We start from the raw sequence: 21,262 nt of genomic DNA on the forward strand, positions 1-21,262 counted from the left end.
AATGGTGGGTCTTGCAGCTCCTAGTGTTCAGTGCCAGACCATGACTGTACTGTAGGTAGGAGGCATGTTTTTCTATAGGGTACATACAATATGTAAATTCTTACAACCAAAACTGAAGACTGCTGTTCATCAGGAAAACCCAACTTTGTCTTATGGACTTATTTAGACTTTTGGGTCTGACAACCCTTATTTAAGGTCATAAGTGTTCAAATAAGTCGAATTTCAGACACTTAGGAAATACGCCTTAGGCCGTTTTTGTCTTCATGTCCTTAAATAAGGACCATAAGTCCATTTAAGTTATTTAAGTGTCCTTTTAAGAAAAAGTGGGGTTTTCCTGATTTTGTATCAGCTCAAGGTATATTGCCAACAATACATAGCCATAGCACCCTGCCAGGCTCTGCAGCGCTACATCAATGACAGTACACTACAAAGTTTGGCTAGGTACTACAGCCTGGAAACCCTTTTACTGACGCAACACTGCAGAATTGTGATAAGCAAAATTTGATCATGCATCAGTTGACTGTATAAATGGCTTGAATTATTGACACATTCTCTATCATGCAGAAAGCCAAAATTAGACAGAAAATTTTAATTCTACCTGTTCATCGTGCAAGACGATGAGTGCGAGTGTGCGACACTGCGACGCCGTGGCGGGACAGTGAGTAGACGTAGGAAATAGCCAGCTTGGCAGGTGCCCAACCAGCCACAAGCCTCAGCAATTAAATATCTATTTTTCTCATCAAACAATTGATCCACAGCCACAGATTTGTGTCGAGAATCTGGGGAATAGACCTGTCCTCCCTCGGCAACTGTACTGGGTGCGAGTCTCGTGAATGATGATGCAAGAGGGAGCAAACTGACCATTCTATGTAAGTACACCACCACTTAAGTAATTTATCAGCTCGATATTCAGCTGGAAATGATCTGCCTGACAACCCAGGTGTCTCCGACAGATGTCCCTTAGACAACGAGTGAATAAATGGCTCATTTGTCTGTACATTGTCCGTCTAGGACAATCCTGGGATAAATATTCTATTTGTCTGTTTGTCAACAACACGGCATTCCACCGGTGTTTCTCGGTTATCCCTTCAATATTAAGAATGTGTTATTTGTGTGAGGTCCATGCAGTGATATCACACAAATGTCCGTCAGAGATATCGAGAGGATGTTTGACAACCTCAATTACTATGAGAATATGTCATCAGCAGAATTTATTCCCTCCTATCACGGTCAGCTACTAATCTTCAGTCTGATGGATTGTTATAACCATTGTACATCCACAGATGCACCAGCCTCCAGTGTTTGGCAATGTTCCGAGTCAGTCAGATGGACACTATATTCAGAGTCAAAAGCTTCAAAACAGTAGTCAGCAGATGGCTGAAAATTGGAGGTTCTATACAGGTGTAGATTATGGACAGCTACACTAGACAGGATTACATTCTTGATTTCTTTTGACATATTCTGTGTTCTGAGTTCATTGTGTCTGAGAAATTGAAATGATCACATGGGTGTCAGTTAATCGGCCGTCGAAATCCCAACTTCAACTTGTTGCTCTGTGACGAGTGTTGACAACTCTGCCTCCACTCATGCATATGCCAGTTGTCACTATAGGGAATGCTTAATAATTTTTAATTTAAGCCTTTCACATCCGTCCTTAGCACCCTCTGCATCTAGTAGCAGCCAGCTGGCATCTGCGCAACAACCAGCTCAGCCACTTTTTCAACCCTCTCCGATGCTCTCTCCTTCATGTGAACAATCTCCATCTCTTCCTGATCAGATTTCTGGCCCCCTGCCTCAAAGGCGACGTGCAGAAACTGACTCCTTGGATGATACCACTACTTTGACTCCTCAAGGCCATAAGCGGCTAAAAACCTATGGATGTTCCATTTATCTCACGGACATCATCAGCAAAAGTGGATGAACCTGCTATGCCCTGATAGCATTTGTAACATGTGATAGGGCTGATGGCGTATTGGAAGACCTTAGAAGGCTTTTACAAGCCCTTACGATTATCCATCTTGCTTCTGATTGACTTATATACCTTCCATATGCCTGACTATTACTGGGCAACTCTTGGTCAACCTGTCTCCACCTCGCAAGATACAGCTCGCAAATATACGCAAATGTTGAACTTATATCAATGTCGCTTGTCTCACTACATCGCCATCTCCCCTCTCTTCCTCCCACCATACTCGTCCTGCGACGTGGCTCATCTTCTCTCCCACAGATGTGTCACGTCAATGCCTGAGTACCCCATGCTTGAGCTGTACATGAACAGATACATCCTAGTCTTTTACGGATGTTGTCTGCCAGGTTCAGCTGACGCTACCACTCGGTGTAGTGTTGTTGAGGGCCTGGCTTGGCCTGAAAGCCCTGGCTTTGGCTTGGCTTTAGCAGGCTTGGGCTTCATCAAACTCCAAACTAGGCCTGATGGTAGGGCTTGGGCTTGGCTCAGGCTTGGCTTGGGCTCAAGCCAGGGCCTGCTGAAGAAAAAAAATATTTTGTATGTAGCTACTAGGTGACCTACTCAGATAGTTGAGCAATAAGAAATTGACAGCTCAACTTGACTGGCAGCCTCTAGGATAGCATTATAGGTGAGTTGTGCCAGTCTATGAATGTTCATAAGGGTTTCAATATCATCATACCTTCATGGAGATACTTACCTTTTGGGGAAAAAAGAGCATATCACAGAAGGGGTTGTCATAGTGAAAGTGAGGAATTTTCTGGTATGCCCAGGAGTGCCAGCAAAGGTAGCAGTGAGGTGTGAATGAGGCCGGACGTTGGGTTAGGCAGTCCTGTATTTTTGCTGCACATAGCGCCGAAAGCCCCGGGCTCGCAGGCTCGGCTCGGGCTTGAGCATTCTTAAGCCAGGCCCAGCGGCAAGGCTTCCAGACGGCTTTGGCCAGGCTTGGCCGGGCTTTCTATGGCTCGGCTTGGCCTGGCTTGGGCTTAGAAGCCAAGCCACCAACAACACCGGGTCCCAGTGTTTGTTCGCACTTCTCAGTGACATAAACTAGGGGTATGGAGGTGGAGGCCACAGCATCAGGAAAACCCAACTTTCTCTTAAGAAGACACTTAACTGCCTTAAACAGACTTATAGTTCTTATTTAAGGAAATAAGGACAAAAAGGGCATAAGCCATATTACATTAAGTGCATGAAATCCAACTTATTGAGACTTATTTGAGAACTTATAGCCTTAAATAAGGGTTTTCAGAGCGAAAGGTCTTTAAGGAAAAGTGGGGTTTTCCTGATGAGCTTGGATGAGGTATGTTTCCGCTCGTCTTCTACTCATGTCATTTTTCATGGCATCACATGTTGGTGCCTGCTCTCGCTCTTGTAAGTGTGCTGCAGGATGCCAGTATGCTCACATGCATGCACATATTGGGCATGCATACGCATGTAGCGACTCGTGTCGGTATCATTACTTGTCATTCAGCTCAGCGACGGATTGGCCTGACACTGTTGTCAGGTTGAGCAGCAAATGCCAACACGTGCAACAGCTACTGTGCAAGCCTGTCGCACAGGGTGCTCTACAGTGCAAGCCACCACTGTGGTTTGTTGTAGCTCACAGCTGAATGCAAAGCATAGTATATGGGACATGACCTCCGACTCAGTAGTCGAAATATATTTTTGTTGTAGCTAGTACTCTACACTTGTGTGTGAACTCGAAGGCAGTATCATAGCATTTGGCATAATGGGCTCCAACATACCTGATCTTGCAAACCATTGGAAGGCCTGGAAGGCCCATAAGAATGGGAAGCCTTATGGGCGATGGTCACAGATTGTGACCCTCTGCAATTCCAATGGTCATATTATAAGACCGGGTGAAAAATTCGGAAGGATATGAGACTTATGTACCTTACAAGGAGTTATCGTACCTTATCTGCTCCATCCAGTTTTGCTGATGGTCTGGCGGAAATGATCTGCTGGATATCACGGAGACATCCGGCCATTGACCCTATTCTCATTTATCCAGCCGTTGTCCGGCTCGTCTGGTGGTGTAGGCGGCCGTTGTAACACCTCTTACAGCAAAGATCATATTATTAGGCCCATGGTCAAAAAATCGTGCGGAGGCGGCCTTTGGGCGGTCTGCGAAAAGAAAGCTCCCGATACACTGGAGGCAAAAGTGGATGTTCTGCCTTGAAACAGTGTCTGAACATCCAAGGAACAGATTATGTTTTTGGACATGTCACATGTTCTGAACATGGTAAGGAACATCTAATATGTCTCGCACAATGTTCCATTGGAGAGCATGCTGGAGACATGTTGCATGTACCATTCTGGAACATATAATATATCTCACACAATGTCTCATTGGAGAATGTCCTGCAGACTTGCTGCATGTTTCATTCTGGAACATTTATCATTTTGCTACTATATTCTGGGCTTGTCTCTTGGTGCAATATGCTCTGTATAATAAGGATTTTCCATGGCCAAACACATTACATTTCTGGCCACTGTTAATCTTCAGAACATTGTGAGAAGATGTTAAGTGCTGCTACTCCAAACATACAAGATGTTCTGGGCACCAAGAACATCTGCAGTACATGTAAAATTTTAGTAAAATTTTAGTATGTATCATACATGTACTGCAAATGTTCTTGGTGCCCAGAACATCTTGTATGTTTGGAGTAGCAGCACTTAACATCTTCTCACAATGTTCTGAAGATTAACAGTGGCCAGAAATGTAATGTGTTTGGCCATGGAAAATCCTTATTATACAGAGCATATTGCACCAAGAGACAAGCCCAGAATATAGTAGCAAAATGATAAATGTTCCAGAATGAAACATGCAGCAAGTCTGCAGGACATTCTCCAATGAGACATTGTGTGAGATATATTATATGTTCCAGAATGGTACATGCAACATGTCTCCAGCATGCTCTCCAATGGAACATTGTGTGAGACATATTAGATGTTCCTTACCATGTTCAGAACATGTGACATGTCCAAAAATGTAATCTGTTCCTTGGATGTTCAGACACTGTTCCAAGGCAGAACATCCACTCTTGCCCCCAGTGATAGGTGGGACCTTAACCGCCTACACCCGGGCGCGAGCGCGGCGTGACTTGGTGGCACCACAGTGCATGGTGGCGCCACCACCGGAATTTCCGGAGCGTTTGATTTCGCGGTCCGCTTTGTGAACGGATTTTTTTGGAAGGGCCTATCGATATGATCTTTGCTGTAGAAATTCTCCGACACAAGGCTTGGCACAGATGAGCGCCTTACGCCGCGTTTCACAACTAATGGGGAAGCGATGAACCATGGGCATGGGAAGGGCGTTGCAATTGATGCAAAGATGAGAAGCGTTGAGCGTCAGAATAAATAGAATCATTGCCTCGTTCGCGAAGTGTATGAGATCCTCTCGCAGCCCACAGCTGGGAATGTTGAGTCGTTTACCGAACCCTCAAAATGCATCACCCATTGATTCCACTGAAAGACGCGACCTTCACTTTGGACTCGTCGGGAGTTGCAGGCTTCTTCGGAGGTGATGAAGCAGTTTCGGCGATGGCAACCGTCCATGTGTACGAGGGCAGGAGGTGGTTGGGATGGTATAACTCACCTGGGAGTTATGAGATTGGAAAGCGGTACGGACAGCTTGCAAACTCGCGCTTGTGGGACGGACTTTTCCCGGGAGTCAATGTTGACCCCGCTACTCTGTTTGAACTTGATGGAGAGAAAGGTATTGCAAGTCGCTTGAACTGGCTTTCATACAACGCTCACATTTGGTTTTCGCTCGAAGGTCCACGGTTCAAAGCTGCACATTCTGGAACGACGATACAGCAAACAGGCCACTTGGCGCATCTGTTTGCGACTGCGTGCGAGGACTTAGAGGCAGTGAAAGTGAATGGCAGAGAAAGCATGCGCGTCGCGGTAACCATCGCAGACTTGCATTACTGCCCTCCCAAGGAGGCGTACCCCAAGTTGCTCCGGACCTATTCAGGTCTACTGGCGAGCATCCCCATTATCGTCAGCTTGGGCACTTGCGTTGTTTGCGCCGTCTATTGGGATTGGTATTCCTTTTCGATGATCCTCCTCGGTATCATCTCGAGCGGAGTCGCGTGTTACGTGATCGGATCGGGGCAACTGGTCTTCAAACACCCAGCTTCTACCGTGGCTCCAGGAGCTCCCAAAGGAGACGGGATTCTGATCACAGAGAACGGGATAGTGGTTTTAACTGGAGAGGAGGGTGCGGTTACGGCGGTCACTCGAGGGAGGTTCGCGCTTCGGCTCAAAAGCGAGCCAGAGTACAGGAACATCGGAATGGCCGCGGTGTTGCTGAATGTGCAATTCCTTGCACAACTGCTCCTAATCCCTCAGGCGCACCTCTTTGGTCAGCTTATGTTCCTGGCGTCGCTGGCAGTCTCTTGGGCATATAACTCGTACCTCTCTTCGCTCGACAAAGAAAAGGTCCAGATGGAGATACTAGACCAAGTATTGGATCACCCTTCAAAGAGGAAGTATTCTCTGGGGACGCGGACGACAGCGGCTATCTTCGTCCTTCTTGTGCTGGATTGCCTCCACCCGGAGAAACTATTGGACGAGATGCTGCCCAACGACACAAAGGCGTGGAGGATATGGAAGGAGGCCGTGATTCCTCGATTGCAGAGTAGGAAGGACTTTCAGTTTGAAGGGGAAGACTGGGAACGTGACGACCTGGATAGTGACCAAAAGGAGATGTTGAAGACATTGTTCGGAGATGCGCAAGCGGCTTACCTAGGTTACCTGCAGCACATTGCGTCTGCATCCAAGCCAGATAGGAAATCGGAGGTCTCGAGGGTCTCAGAGGTGTAAGGGAGCATTACATTACGACCTGAAAACGACTCGATTACGCTTTATGACCAATTTGTACACACCTTGGCTAGCCGTCAGGAATGAGTTAGTCATACTCTTTCCAGAAGAGCAAACCACAACACCAAAGTCAACACCAGAGGGCCGTGATGGGACGAACAGACATATTGAGATTAAAATGTAGATGTATCTCAGCAAACGACAGCAATGAAACATAACACAAAGCAATCGAGAGGTAAACACCTCAGGCCTCGCGCTCATTGCGCAGTGTATCTTCACAACGAAGCAAGAACACTTTGCACCCAAGGATTCGCCTCGATGCGCGGTCGGAACTGCTCCACACATTTCTTCAGCTCTTCGAGCTGGGCTGAAGAGGAAAGCTCGTCGTCACCGTCGGCCATGATGACGTCCTCGCCATCCCGTCTATCCGTGTGCGACGCCCAGGTGCGCAGAAGCTCTTCGACAATCTTCGTGCCTTCCTCGACAACGTCTGCAGGAAGTTCTGGTTCACCCGCTGAAAAGTATCGTTGCACTGAGTGCTGGAGGTAAATCGTGACAGTTGTGCACCTTACCGTTATTAAAGTCCTCGAGTTCATCTGCTTTTCGTCTTGCAAGCTACAGATTTTCAAGTGTCGTTAATTCCGACTCCAGCCACGCGAGCTCACAGCGTACCTTCACCACGTTCTCAGGGAAATTAGCCAGCTCAGCAACGTGGATACCAAAACTCTGATCACAGACGCCTACGGGTCAAAGTAAATGTTCACTTTTCATGCCACCTAGGTGATACTACGTACCAGGCTCTACCTTGTACAGCAGAGTAATGTCACGATCCCGAGTGGCTTCATCGGATTTGGAGACATGAGCAACGACATGCAGGTTCTTCACGTGCGGAATTTGCTGATCGAGCGCCGTCAATTCGTGGAAGTGAGTGGCAAAGAGACAGAAGGCATGGATATGCGAAGCAATATGTCTGGATTGTGACAATGAGACTTTTGCCAGGACACTGAAGTCCGTTGCCACTCACTCTGAGATTGCCCACGCCAAACCGAAGCCATCATATGTCGAGGTGCCTAACAGACCTCAAGCTGTGAACATCTACTCTGTCAGCTTCGAAACCGACACCTACCTCGACCCAATTCGTCAATAATGATGAGCGAGTCCTTAGAAGCCGACTGCAAAAATCATAAGCAATAATTCCAGGATCTATATACCACGCATTGTACGCACACGCAAGATTGTCGCAGTCTCTAGCATCTCCGCCATGAATGTGGAGATACCCTTGAGCTGACTGTCTCCCGCGCCCACTCGGCAGAGGATGGAATCAAAAATAGGCAAGCTCGCTTCCGAGCAGGGAACAAAGCTTCCCGTCTGTGCCATCAGTGAAATTACTCCAACCTGTGATGCGTTAGGGTTGAGAAAGCGCAATAACCCTCGAGAGAACAAGCTTTTCAGACCTGTCGAATATAGGTGCTCTTGCCGCCCATGTTCGGTCCAGCTGGTGACAAGTCAGATAAATAGACCATGTGTGAGGGGGCGCCTCACTGATGATCTGGAACTCGCTCTCATCTGAAAATCGAACTTCGTCATGATAACGTTCAGCATTGAGGGAAAGAACACGAACCTTTGATCATCTCTACGTCGTTGGGTATGAAACTCGTGTCGTCTTGAACTTCAAGGCAAGGGTGACGAGCATCTTTCAGCACCAAGCTTCCAGCACCTGACAGAGGACGTATCAGCAGTCGCACGCTGCGTGATACAAGACATGAAGACATACCTTTTTCAAGGATGGTCGGCTTGATATACGCCTCAGGAGCATTCACTGCTACATGAGCGAAGCTAGCTCGACACTCAGCCAGAGTGATACGACAGAACCGTCCATGAAGCGCACCTGATAATGACATCGAGCTGCGCCAATACGTTGTTCCACGCCTCCAACACGGGTGTGTAGGTAGCTGCATAGAAGGTTAGTTCCTAGACAAGCCGCTTCCCCCTTCAGCACCTACACGCGATGTTAACGACCTCCTTCACCAGACCGCTCTGGGTCCTCGAGTATGACTCCGTCGTCTCTTGGTACTCCCCTGCGAGCTCTTTCAGGGTCTTCGTGGTGAAGAAGAGACCGCTTTTCAGAGTGCCTAACTCGATGTATTTCTTGCCATTGATCGCTTTAGCGTCCTGTATAGTAGTCAGATTAAACCGACTCAACTACGTGCGAAGGCTGGCGCAACTCACGTTCTTCGTCAGCCGGAAGCAATACCCATACGTGGGCGAGTTCTCCAAGTGCAGCTTCTTGTCGAGCTCCATCCCGATGTCTTGGCCCACTTGGCGATGTTCTTCGTCAAGCCCGTCCCGAATATCCTTTAGCTTGTCCGAGAGCGCCTGCAGGCGCGAGTCGTAGTCCGGCTTGATTACAAAGTGGTGATTCTCAAGCTCGTCAAGGTCGAGCGTCTGTTGCACCATCTCAGCGTACTTGGTCAGACTATTGTCGTATTCCTATGCGGCGCATAAGTATAGTCAAGGGGGAGGGGCATTACGGAAGATGAACCCGAAGCTTGACCAGATAGGTCTCCTCGACGAGCGCCTTGTAGTCATCATGTTCGCTCTCAACGGCCTCGAGGGTAGTAATCATACCTTCCAGCTGTTGCAGTGCATCGTATCAGTCCTATAGTCACAACGTAGATAGGAGAGGACCATGCACCTTGAGTACAGCTTGATAAACACGCACAACGTCTTCGAGTGAAGCGACAGACCTCTGGAATCGCTTGCAAATACGGTGCATATCCGGCATCATCTTCAAGTACTCATCCTGCATCGCCCCGTGAAACCAACAGAGAAGAATTGCACAGGCAAGTGAGAATATCGACGGTTTGCATTTAAAGAGCAGTCGTACCTGCAAAGTTCTACGCGCATTGGAATCTTCAACAAAAGTTTCGACTAGATTTTGCCTTTTGTCTAACAGGACAGAGGCCATGGGCGTCTGTCAATCACGACGATAACAAGCAAAAGATATACACGCACGAATCTCGTGAAGATTCACCAACGGCTGTTTCAGCCAACTCCCTAGCAACCTGGACCCCTGAGCAGTCTTGCACTTATTCAGGAGTCCAAAAAGAGTCGTGTTCTTGTTCGACCCCTTCACCGCCGCATGTTAGCTTCTTCATATTGGAGCTCGCGAAACCTGAAGTAGCATTACATACAATGTTTCCTGGGACTTCCGTAAGGTTGAGTGCGCGCAAGGCACTCGCATCAAGCCGCATGAACTGTGAGAGATCGTGCGTGTAGATCGAGTATGCGCCATGGTTGGACGGGTCCGATAGCAACGAAAGATATGAAATGAGCGCAGAGAGTGCCGACGGCGCGACGGGGAGCGACAGCTGTGCTGTTCAGAGCCACGCAAGTATGAGACCATACACCACAAGAAAGGGGACAACGTGAAGACGAACGTATAGTCAATGATGTATCGACACTCGACGAAGATGGGATATAACTCGGGTTCAACAGCCGTGCAAGGTCATCACCTATGTTCTTGCCAGTGAATTCACCTTGAAACTAATGTTAGTTATAGAACGTGTAGATACTAAACAGACGAACTGGGCTTGCGCTCCGTAATAACCACCCCACAGCGGTCCAAAACATCTTTTAATTTCTTGAGCTCAAAGTCGCGTTCTGTTGTGCCGGACGCTGTGCCGGTGGGAATCAGAGCTTCCTTGACGGAAAGTTGGATGATTAGAGTCTGATGAGATTCAACGTATGAGCACAACTTGACGCAATGATTTTCCTCCTAGTTACCTCGGTATTCGAGAACAGATCATTATCCACGAAGTCCGAAACACCAATCTCACGGACGCTCGTGTCAGCGAACGCCACACCTATGGCTTTCATCTTTGCCTTGGAGGAACCGGCCCCTGTGGCAGAGGACGTCGTAATCTTGATCGCCATCACGATGGGGGCGGACAGGATATCCGTGTTGACAAAGAGAAGCTCTTCCACAGCTTGCAAATTTCCAGGAGACGCCTGTAATGCCAAAGGATCAACAACAGCGAGCAAGCGAACAGATAGTACGTACCTCCTTGTCAAGCTGGAACTTAACGGCCTTCTTCCCCTGTCCAGCCTCTGGTACCCATATCTCGACCTTGAGCTGCTTTGAGGTCAGAGCTTCGCGTAGGAAGCTCTTTGCCTGGCTTTCATTCAATGTGACACTTGGCAGGCCAGACTTGCCACCAGGACCAAGATATTTGATGACTGTATTGGTGTGGAAGACGTGCGCAGCGACGTAGAGTGCGTCCGGCCCATGCACGGAGTAGTACTCAGTTCGAAAGAAGAGGCGTACTGTTCCAGTTTCCGGTGACTTAGGAGGAAGCTTCGCAAAAAAACTGCAAAACCCAGGATGAGATACGTTGTCTGTGGTGATGTGAGTTGTTGCGCTGGAAATGTGCTACGATTAGACGCACCAATCTCGTAATCGGCATCCTTCTCCTTCCCGTACATCAACGCCATCTTGGTAGGGCTTCAGTGATCGGTTTATCAATTCCTTGTAGTATCGAAAGAGCAGCGCGGAATGTCTAAACCCTTTGTTCAGTGATTTGGACCGTCAAATTCATACAAAAAATGGTACGTGTGCGCAACAGGATCAATGTACACCAACTGTTGGCGCAGCTCACAATCGCCTCTGTGCCACAATCTGGATTTTTGGCAAAGGGAGTAGCTTCTATCACTCACGCAACGCTGTCCTAATTTGCTGTCTTCTTACCTAGAGAAAGCGTCCCTAACACTGCTACTCTTCGCCAGAACACCAGATTAGATTTTTTCCTAACGAGTTTGTCTGTAATATCCGTGCGCCAGATATGTGTTGAATACGCAGGTTTCCTGGTCTGTCGCGAGAGATATGCTGGAGGAGCAAGGCGCGTCAGACAAGCGCCCGAAACGCGACGCGCTTTAAAGCGGAGCTGCAATTCTGAAGCCGGTCACGGAAATCCCCAGCTTGACTTCCTCCAACGACTCTCTGCTATCAAAACCGTTTACTTCGTCGTGTTCGAGTCTCTGAGCTCAACCTTATACGATTTGCTTGCGATATTATTCTACATAGGATAAGCTTTGACCGCTGAGACGACAGGTTTTTAAAACTTCATGACGCACCTTTTGTGTACAGACGCAGCGGCTTCCTCACCGCAGCCTCTGAAGTGGCTTTTTGGGTGCAAGATAAATGTTCTTCCATTATTACTTCGATACCTGTTATTCTGTCTGGTGTGGAGGTTTGTCACGGAAGTTACACTTCTAGATGTCCGGTTAATGGTGTGTTTCTCATACTGGAGTATACTTGCCTACTCGATTTCAATTGGAGTGGATTTTAGGTCTTGTATCAGTGGAATTGTACGCACCGGTTTCTATCTGAATCTGCATGTACTCGCGAACGTCGACGAACGCCTTTTCTCTAAGACTGAAGTGCGATGTTCCGGGACAGGAGCCATCACTGCTTGAGACTATTGTTGTATATTTTGCCTATTCCACAATGATGCTTCGTATGTGTATGCTTTGATTCTGGAAAACTGTATTCTGCAGACGACATCCGCCAGATTCTGACTGTGGTGAAATCTCCGATACACAAGCCTAAGCGGATGCGGTGAGTCATCATCTATCTGGTACATCGTATGCGCTTTCCAACGGTGGACTACCCAACGATGACTATGTTGTGCTGCAAGTTCAACATTATTCAGTATCCAATTTGAGTCGAGGTTGTGTGAGTCGAAGGTATGTCTTCAAAGGCGGCGAACGAGCCCTTTATACTTATGAGCTGGTCCGACCGTTGCCATTGAGTATCGCAGCACGCTCATTTCGGGAATGCACCTATCGCTGCGGCTGCCACGGTGAGATGAAATATCGCTGGGAAAAGCTTGATCATAACTTCTACGGAGGTAGATTCTAACGTATAGTCGCGGGTCATGACTCATAGAACACAAGAACGAAGGCATGACGGCCTTCGGCCCCGTTCAATGTATCTGCAACGTACCATGAATTGACAGCTATCTCACTAGCGTATTCTCAGCTCACTGTAACTGGAAGCATGATTCCCCTTCAGCCCACCTAAATACAAGACGTGGTACATCCAATGATTTGGAGAGTAGACGATTTCGTTCGCCAGGCACAAATACATCAGACACCATGGAACAAGACGAGAGATGGATTTACCTCTCAAGCTGAGGTGTTTCTGAGGCGAGAGGATGTGCAACAAATGCACAGTTTTCGACGGAGCCAGCTTGAGTGGAAAACAGGCGGTTCGTGGAATAGACGAACAGGATAAGGCAACCTGAATGAACTGTCGGAACCCGAGCCACAGTCTCTAGCAGGAATTGATAGCAATTTTTGCTCATGGAAATTAATCTATGAATCTGAATATTCCGATGCCTGTCACAGGAACTATGACGTCTTCCTCCGTGTCAAAGGGTCAATATTTCAATTGCCAAGCTAATCATGTCGAACGTGGATTGTTGTCGCCGGAGGACTTTGAACTACAGGTCAACAATGCAATTTCTCAGCCAGACGTACCTGGCGAGTAATGGAAGGTCCGAATCTGGCTAAAGCCGTGAGGATTCCACGGAATGACAACTAAACTTATCATGCAATTAAGCGATACCAGTTCTTCGGACATATGGAGTGCATGAGCGGGACATGTGCAAGAAGTAGAACACGTTTCCGACACAGTTAAAAGACCAGACCTAACGATAGAGACGTTCCTTGCGAGCTTGTCCTGAGAGGGAACCACGTGAAGTCCCGGGAAAACTTAGTACTGCTTCGTCATAGCTGACGCTTGGAACTTGCGAGCACTGGGAAAAATGCAGACAAACCTCAGAAAAGAAGAGGGGTTGAGTTGTGCGCTCATGCAAAAGCTGGGTAAAGGAGTTTAGGTGGACAACGCAAATCTTCTGCGATATCGCGATCCGAGATTGCGCACCAATTAGACGCCGCCAGTTTTCGATTTGGCGAAAAACCCCTAACCCTAAGATAAGGGTTTAATGTGTCTCGGGGGTAGAAAGGTATAAGGAAGGTAGCCGTCACCTTCTATCTTACTCCCGCCCTCTGCAAACGTTTGAAGGGTGTTTCAAAGTTCTTCATGGCTTACTACTATGGGTTACCACTTCGGCAGTTTTCCCATGTATAAGGAAGATTTGGGTCAAATGTCCTAAGCGGTGGGAATTTGACCTGAGAAGATGCGCGGCTACCCTACATTTTTTACATTTTCCCCTCATATGGGGGCCGACTTACAGGCTCTGCCGAGTGAGTGATAACTGGTAACCCATAGTATCGTTACCCGGGTGTTGCAATTTCGTCCTTTTGCCACATTCCGCTGCACTAAAAATCAGTAAACAATATGCAGTAGATGTGTATGATTTCAAATACCTTGGCCGAGCAACTTGGGGGTCCAGATGTCCAACTGGGATGGAAAGGGTGCAAAGTCGGGAGTGATTCAGGCGTGACAATGAAGTACATTATTTTAAACTCCGACTATAGGGAGAACAAGGGAACGGCACGTCGGCAAGCATGACAATCTGTGACAGATTCGGCGCGCTTGCAAACAAGTCTCTTCTTTGACAAAAAGATTATCTCCCTCAATTTTGAGTTTCTCGCCAATCGCTCTAGCCAATCGACTCCACTCATGAAAAGAAACATTTCTGCCAAAGGGATAAGAAATCGGACAAATTTTAGGCACTGAGCTTTTCTTGTTTAAAAATAGTGGTGACTACATGATATTCCCACCAGTTCTAGGTAGGTTACCGGCCATGGTCCTCATTCAGGAACGCCGGGTTGTTGTAATGACCTGTAATGACGCGAGCGTCTATCAGATCCAGATCTATGTGGGCGCTCACTTGAACAGGGAATATTAATGCGACTTCGCTCCATTTGGAGGCCTGCCGTTTCTCGCCTTCCCACGTACAAGCGCGGTGACAACATTATGGCACATGTTCGACGTCAGAAAAGGAGACCTTTCTATGTCAATCTAACGACTGAGATCTGTATGCTGCGGTTTCTGTCGCACTGGTGAAGAGGCAGGTACTGATGTGGTATAACTATAAGAGGATACCTCCAGCACTGGGCCAAACATCCACCATCCTGTTGCTTATCTTTGTTCTGCCAAATCTGCTACCATGCCACGCTCATCCACTACTTCTCCCCGTAGGCCTCGTTTCTCGGCTAAGTTCGCTCTTCTGAAGTCAGAGCTCTGCCGGATTCGTTTCCTCCCTACGTATAATGAGAGGAGTCACAAGTTGGTCCCGATGCCTTAGTATGTGGTTGCCTCTTTATTCGAGTTTCGTGCCTTGTATTGATGCGTTTCATAGCCCTGCATACCCGAATGGCGACGCTGTCACTCCGTATTTGTTGGACTTCTATGCGGAGATGTACGAGTGGGAGAAGCCTCGCTGCCTGTGCGGACACCTCCCCGGTCGCAGTTCTCACCCGTGCCAGATTAAAATCCCCGAGTCCGACAAGTCATTGAACAAGGGCCATCCTGTTCTTATATGCTCCCATTTTCTCTGTCCCATGTTCGGTTTGTCCCTTTCTCATCATGTTTGGTGTCTACTGATCAATTGCTGTTATGCAACCCCAGTGGACCTGTATGATCTCCTGGAGGAGAATCCTGATTTGGAATGGAGAACATACCCTCTTCGCGAAGGTATGTGCTTTCTCTCGGTGATTTGTCTCATATGGTGAACTTAATTGGCTATTGCGCAGCCGACCGCCCATCCAGCCAGATCACAGGGATGGCCCGTAGTTGTTCGGCCCCACCGTCTCGCGCGCAGCAAAGATTCGGCTCAGCGATAAGGACAGTTAGCAACAAAGGTATGAATGTCTACTCCAATGTCGATGATATAATGCATGATGTTGTTCGCCTTCATTCCCTCACATAATCTGATATATCTACCATGCAGATATCGTCGTTGAACATTCATCTCCATCTCTGCTGGCTCAACTGAGTGGAGTGAGTAGTCAATTCGACTGGCAGCCTCCTTTCAAGCAAGCGTCGCCCACATGTTCCCCCTACGTTCGCGGTGATCATCCCCTCCATGCTGCAGTACCCCAAGAGCTCTGCAGTGCACCTTCATCCAGCTCATCTTCGACTCAAAACTCTATGAGCTCCCCTCCTCTTAGCCAGTATGGGGCACGTCAAGAAACCCGGCAGGAGCTTGGTCCGGATGACCCACAGCCTCCCAACTGTGAGATAGTTTTGTCTCTAGTTGTACTCATGTAATCGCTCATTCTGCTCATCAGGCTATGACCACGGCTATCTTGACAGCCTCGAGCGCTTTTGGTCACCGCCTCCGAGCATCAACACTCTAGCTTACCAAGTCGAAGCACCATCTGTGAATGAGGCTTCCCGGCTCTTCGGCCTGCTAGATGCTACTGTGGACCCAGGTGTCAGGTACACAGAATTAACCCGCATCCTCACTCGCTGCCCGTTCTGCGAGAAGTTAATGTCGCATCGCGCACTTTATTCTCCTGGCCATGCATGCTCTGAGTACTTCACGACAGCGAAGGTTGGCACCAAGCGACACTATGTAGATTTGACGACGCCGTGAATTCGTTTACGGGGTTGTAGATAAAGCTCATTTCTTGGAGTATCGATAATTCGACATACTTCTTGAATAAAATACTTGCAACTGAAGATATAATTTATTTCATCCTCCGTATAGTTGAATGCTTGAGCTCCTTACACAGTATGACCGCCATCCTGTCGTAACTAGTACATACTTTGCATAGCCCGAAGCCGCATCATCTCTCGTGCCTATTATGACGCGGTCTTCAAAAAATTAATCCCGCGCACACTTTTTCTGTCACCGCGCACCTTTTGAACTTCGGCGCTTAAGCGGGTGTCTCGGGATAAGTCGGGAGTGCCCCGCGTCTTCCCGTCATTTGTCGGGCATGTCAGACATTAAAATCTAGCAAAATTATTGTAAAAAAATGACAAAGTCCGCAAGACTTGCCAGTGAAGCTTCAAAACCATAGCGTCTAAAATAAATACACGAAGAAGGTTCAAACTCAAGGTCTCGGAATCAAATCACATCACATACATTAACCTCACCACCCAACCAGCTGGTTTACATGGATGCAGTTCTATTTCACAACTCGAAAGGCTGCCAGGCGGCGGTGGAACTTGCTCGGAGACGAGGGCAGACAGTGCCACAAAACAAATAGTGCACAACAACTGTGTAAAAAGGACACTTTCACTTTTGGGTCGGGAGAGCTTGCTCTCCGAGCAAGAACAGGCTTACAACACAGTTCGTGGGGCTAGCGAAAGTCACAGGGCGAAGTTGGTGTGGAGTATTTGCTTGCTGTGGTTCGAACCCTCTCTCATCTCTGCTGCTGCTCCGCTTCCATCTCCCTGCCTTTGAGAATGGCGCACTGCTCGGGCTCCCCACTGTTGGCCGAAGACAACGGACGCGAAGATCGCTTTGGAAGGCTAGCCCCGTTGGTGAGGAGGCCGACCTCGGACCAGAACTGTGGAGGGCCCGACGTTTGGCCAGGACCGTGGAGGGCCAACATTTGGCCAGGACCGTGGAGGGCCGACGTTTGACCGAGACCATGGAGGGCCGATGTTTGACCAGCACCGCAGATCGTGGGCACGCAGGGCTTGGCTTGCCGATGACTCACGACGACTTGCGGGGACCGTGGATGAGGACCGTGGATGGCCGACGATGAGGACTATTTGGATGGCCGACCTGGACCATCAAGATGCCGGGACACTCACGGAATGGCCGCTGGGGTCGAGCGATAAGGTGCGGGTGTTGCGTCGGTACACTCTGCGGATTCGGGATTTGTGCTCGCCATGCCCACCTACGATGTGGAACCTGGGGTGTAGCCATATGGGCACGGTTTTCGTAGATAATGCAGATAGATTTACATTACAGCAAAAAATGGATATGTTTTCTTTTTAAGCACTATGTGGGATCAATTATAATGCCTGATCCTTGTGGAAATGCATATGATCTTACAAGTTCAAGCTGTGCTGACTGCGATAACCCCACAGCATGCCGATGCTTCAGTTAGATGTTCAGCAACTCAACTGTCCTATAAAAGGCCTGACCAGAATGAACGCAAGACTGATGCATAGTGCGGAAATTGTTTACATTACAATCGTAGCTAATGCCTTGTCACACCCTCATGGATTTCCTGATGGGGAGAGCATTACATACCCCCTCCGCTCTACACGACTTTCACCAGATGTTCTGCTCCCTCTCTTTCTGTCCATTTTCGGTAAGTTGCACGTGAACGTCTGGTCACGAGACTAATCGTCACCGGGATCGGAGCTCTTAGTTGATTCGCGGGGGTCCCGGCATGTCCCGCCACTGCCACCTCCCGCCCTTTCTGCTCAACTTTTCCAGAGCTTTCCATGTCACGACATATCACGCACAAGGCGCATTCCACCTTTTTTCCTGGGGAAAAACCTGGGGAAAACGACAAAGTAAGTCTCCGGGAAATCTCCAGGAAAAACTGAGAAAAAAATAGTGTAAATCCTGGGGAAAAACTGTGACCCAGAAAAAGCAACAGATTTCTCGGAGAAAAAACCTTTGTTTCCAAATCGGGATTTCTGCAACATCAGGAAAAGTCAACTGTTGGTTAGCTCCCTTATTGCCTTGATTAAGGAGGTCTGCTTCCTTATTTGGCCAATTAAGGTGAATAAGGAATAATAATAATGAGGATCTCCTTACAATTTCCTTAATCAAGGGAATAACCTGGGTAAGCAAGAGTTGACTTTTGCTGATGAAGATGTATGCGGAAATCCCGATTTGGAAACAAAGGTTTTTTCTCCAAGAAATCTGTTGCTTTTTCTGGGTCACAGTTTTTCTACAGGATTTACACTATTGTTTTCTCACAGTTTTTCCCGGATATTTCCCGGAGACTTACTTTGTTGTTTTCCCCAGGTTTTTCCCCAGGAAAAAAGGTGGAATGCGCCTTGTGATGCGCGATGGTGACCTCCATTTACATGGTTTCCTCACATTTGGTAGTGTACATGTGTATTTATTAACTAGATACCTGAGAAAAATCCTAGAAATTGTTCATAAATCGGTGGTTATGTAATAAAACGTTGATTTCGCCAGTCTAATCCCTTAGGTGGCCGAGTACTTCCCACGCCCCGTATCCATATTCGGAAATAGCAATACCTGCTCCCCGCTTCTGACCGCTATTTACCCTACTCCCTACCATTCCCTGCCACTGTTTAGCCAGCTGCCGCTCGTTGTGCTCGTGCGTAGCTCCCAATGGCTCAGCGATGCAGCCAGAGGGTCGTGATGCCGACACGACTAGCTGGTGTGCCGTGCGTAACATGGCGACGATTACTTGCCCTCGTCGATTGTTTCGCAGACGTAGCATGTATGAATCGACATCTACACCTGTTGGTCTCTGGCGGGCGATGCTGCTCGTCCGATCGTCAGCATGCAAGCTGTATGCCCTCCCCGTAGTGAGTCATTTCAGCTACGCGCACACGTCAGCTTCAAATTTCCATCGGCTAACGCTCGATGTAGGGCTTTATGCTGGTGATAGAGTCGATCTCGAAAAAAGTCGTCGACACCGAGTTTCCACCGCATTATCTTTCCAAGGTGTCTCGGAACTCGATCTTCAAGAAGCAACACATAGACGTTGAACTCTCCTGTGCAGACACTGCCCTTCCTCCGCTTGCCGAAGATGCCGAGGTGGAGGTGTGCAGTGGATATATCCCTCCCACCCAGCGTGCCGTGCAAGAAGCAAATGAGGATCTCGATCAAGATGGCGGAAGCAAAGTCGTAGACATTCCTCACATGTGTCTCATTTTTCCAGACGATGGATATCTCGAGGTCTTCTCCGCAGGTAGAGAAGGAGTCCGTCGTTCATGTGGTCACGAAGTTCTTGGTACCGCAGCTTGCAGCGTTACGCCCGAACCTATCGACTATGAGGGCCTTACCACACAGCTCACTCAGGCGGTCAAGCCTCATATATCTCAACTCATCGATTTCGCACCGGACAAGCGGGGGACAGCAGGCCTCATCGTTGACAGTTTCATCCCTATCCTGCATTCCTTGCATGCAGAATTCCCTACGTTCGACGCGATGCAAAGACTTATCGTTGGTAGGCTTGCTACCGAGGTGCGCAAGATGCGATCGAGATTGAGACCACTATTGCTCAACACAAAAATGACGTGTTGCACAAACATGTCCATCATTCAGTTCGAGCCAGAACCTCTGTCTTTGCATTCTCAATGGCTGCGGTCAGCTTGGGGGCCCAGTGCGTGGACTATGCAATGAGTTCGTCGTGAAACTCGAACTGCCAGATGTATTCTCATCGTCGTTGTGCATTTGCAAGAAAGGCCTGTACCGCGCTGTCCACGGGCCGATCATGAGCTGTGGCCACATAGACCGTCACCATCAGAGCACTGTCAGGCAAACTTGTAGTGGCGAGGGAGCAGAAGTAGAGGTTGAGTGCTTCCGTGAGGCCACCACGGAACGTCCAGGACTGCTAAGGACTGTAGGGACTAGGACGTCAACGTGAGCGGGCTGTTACTGGTACGTGACATCTTTCGGGAGAGATCGAAGAGGGTTCGCTGACTCTAGCCTGCGGATTATGTTCAGCAGAAACCTTTCGTGATGCACGTCGCAAGACATGTCTGACTTGCAGTGTGCAGAGCAGATCGTGCGATCGAGCTCGCTCACGGCACTCCACGAGAAGTACACCTCGTAGTATGGTCCGTCCGTGCATTATAGATCCAGTTCGCTAAATGCACCCCCACCTTACGGTTCACTTTTGCCATTGGCCATTGGATGACCGGTTCATGAAGGTTCAGCATCCCTGCGACTTGGACAGTTGGCGTGTCGGGTACGATTGTCCCCAGCTGATTCCTTTTGATGGGGTTCCCTGTAGACACGACTGTCTGCAAGGGACTCTCTCATGTGTGTCACCTGTCCAATTGATGTCCATCTCCCTGCCATTTCAAGCTGTATGCCTTGCGAGATGGTTTGTGCATCTGAGATGAGGATGCCGTGCGGTTGGATCAGTTGAAGGTGGCGTTGAAGAACGTGGGATTCTCGAAAAGACATGTTGCACAGAAGTGCCAGCTGGTTGCTGCTATTCTCCATCTGGGTAACCTGGAATTCCATACCGATCGCTCTCGCAACGAAGACGCTGCTGTCGTGGGCAACACGGATGTCCTCGATATCGTCGCAGATTTCTTGGACGTGCAGCCGGAAGCTTTGGAGGCTGCGCTATCGTACAGAATGAAGATGGGGAAGAAGGAACTATGTACAATCTTCCTGGATCCCGATGGTGCCTCTGATAACCGAGATGAACTCGTGAAGCCGCTATACTCCCTCCTGTTTGCATGGTTGAACAAACACATCAACCAGCGCCTTTGCCACGACGACTTCAATATGTTCATTGGACTGTTTGACTTACCCGGCCCCCAGAACATGACTAGCCGGCCTAGATCAGTTCTGCATCAACTTCGCTAAC

General features: G+C 48.4%; 6 protein-coding genes across 6 annotated transcripts; 4 read left to right on the forward strand and 2 right to left on the reverse strand.

Annotated features, from left to right (window-relative positions):
• Window positions 1-5,413: 5,413 nt before the first annotated feature.
• SCP_1101910 (hypothetical protein) lies at window positions 5,414-6,796 on the forward strand (the record flags this gene model as incomplete). The annotated part of the gene is made up of 2 exons (XM_027762626.1): window positions 5,414-5,684; window positions 5,745-6,796. 2 exons carry the CDS (start codon window positions 5,414-5,416, stop codon window positions 6,794-6,796), a joined length of 1,323 nt encoding a protein of 440 aa, XP_027618427.1.
• Window positions 6,797-7,068: 272 nt separating this feature from the next.
• On the reverse strand, window positions 7,069-11,287 carry SCP_1101920 (DNA mismatch repair protein msh-2; the record flags this gene model as incomplete). Its single annotated transcript, XM_027762627.1, has 24 exons — window positions 7,069-7,307; window positions 7,366-7,408; window positions 7,466-7,533; window positions 7,588-7,763; window positions 7,818-7,863; window positions 7,920-7,965; window positions 8,021-8,188; window positions 8,248-8,288; window positions 8,336-8,359; window positions 8,415-8,510; window positions 8,568-8,629; window positions 8,682-8,745; window positions 8,797-8,965; window positions 9,023-9,283; window positions 9,336-9,428; window positions 9,489-9,596; window positions 9,681-9,742; window positions 9,809-9,923; window positions 9,988-10,169; window positions 10,234-10,332; window positions 10,382-10,523; window positions 10,580-10,804; window positions 10,857-11,191; window positions 11,242-11,287. The coding sequence occupies 24 exons, from the start codon at window positions 11,285-11,287 to the stop codon at window positions 7,069-7,071; spliced, it is 2,910 nt and encodes a 969-aa protein (XP_027618428.1).
• A 3,644-nt stretch (window positions 11,288-14,931) lies between these two features.
• SCP_1101930 (hypothetical protein) lies at window positions 14,932-16,362 on the forward strand (the record flags this gene model as incomplete). The annotated part of the gene is made up of 6 exons (XM_027762628.1): window positions 14,932-15,068; window positions 15,124-15,332; window positions 15,393-15,458; window positions 15,518-15,625; window positions 15,715-15,999; window positions 16,055-16,362. 6 exons carry the CDS (start codon window positions 14,932-14,934, stop codon window positions 16,360-16,362), a joined length of 1,113 nt encoding a protein of 370 aa, XP_027618429.1.
• Window positions 16,363-17,134: 772 nt separating this feature from the next.
• On the reverse strand, window positions 17,135-17,326 carry SCP_1101940 (hypothetical protein; the record flags this gene model as incomplete). Its single annotated transcript, XM_027762629.1, has 1 exon — window positions 17,135-17,326. One exon carries the CDS (start codon window positions 17,324-17,326, stop codon window positions 17,135-17,137), a length of 192 nt encoding a protein of 63 aa, XP_027618430.1.
• Window positions 17,327-19,151: 1,825 nt separating this feature from the next.
• SCP_1101950 (hypothetical protein) lies at window positions 19,152-20,061 on the forward strand (the record flags this gene model as incomplete). Its single annotated transcript, XM_027762630.1, has 2 exons — window positions 19,152-19,241; window positions 19,306-20,061. 2 exons carry the CDS (start codon window positions 19,152-19,154, stop codon window positions 20,059-20,061), a joined length of 846 nt encoding a protein of 281 aa, XP_027618431.1.
• A 597-nt stretch (window positions 20,062-20,658) lies between these two features.
• SCP_1101960 (hypothetical protein) lies at window positions 20,659-21,261 on the forward strand (the record flags this gene model as incomplete). The annotated part of the gene is made up of 2 exons (XM_027762631.1): window positions 20,659-20,703; window positions 20,809-21,261. 2 exons carry the CDS (start codon window positions 20,659-20,661, stop codon window positions 21,259-21,261), a joined length of 498 nt encoding a protein of 165 aa, XP_027618432.1.
• Between the last annotated feature and the right edge of the window lies 1 nt (window position 21,262).

This window comes from Sparassis crispa (assembly GCF_003851025.1).
Source record: "Sparassis crispa DNA, contig_000011F, whole genome shotgun sequence".
Classification (NCBI taxonomy): Eukaryota; Fungi; Basidiomycota; class Agaricomycetes; order Polyporales; family Sparassidaceae; genus Sparassis; species Sparassis crispa.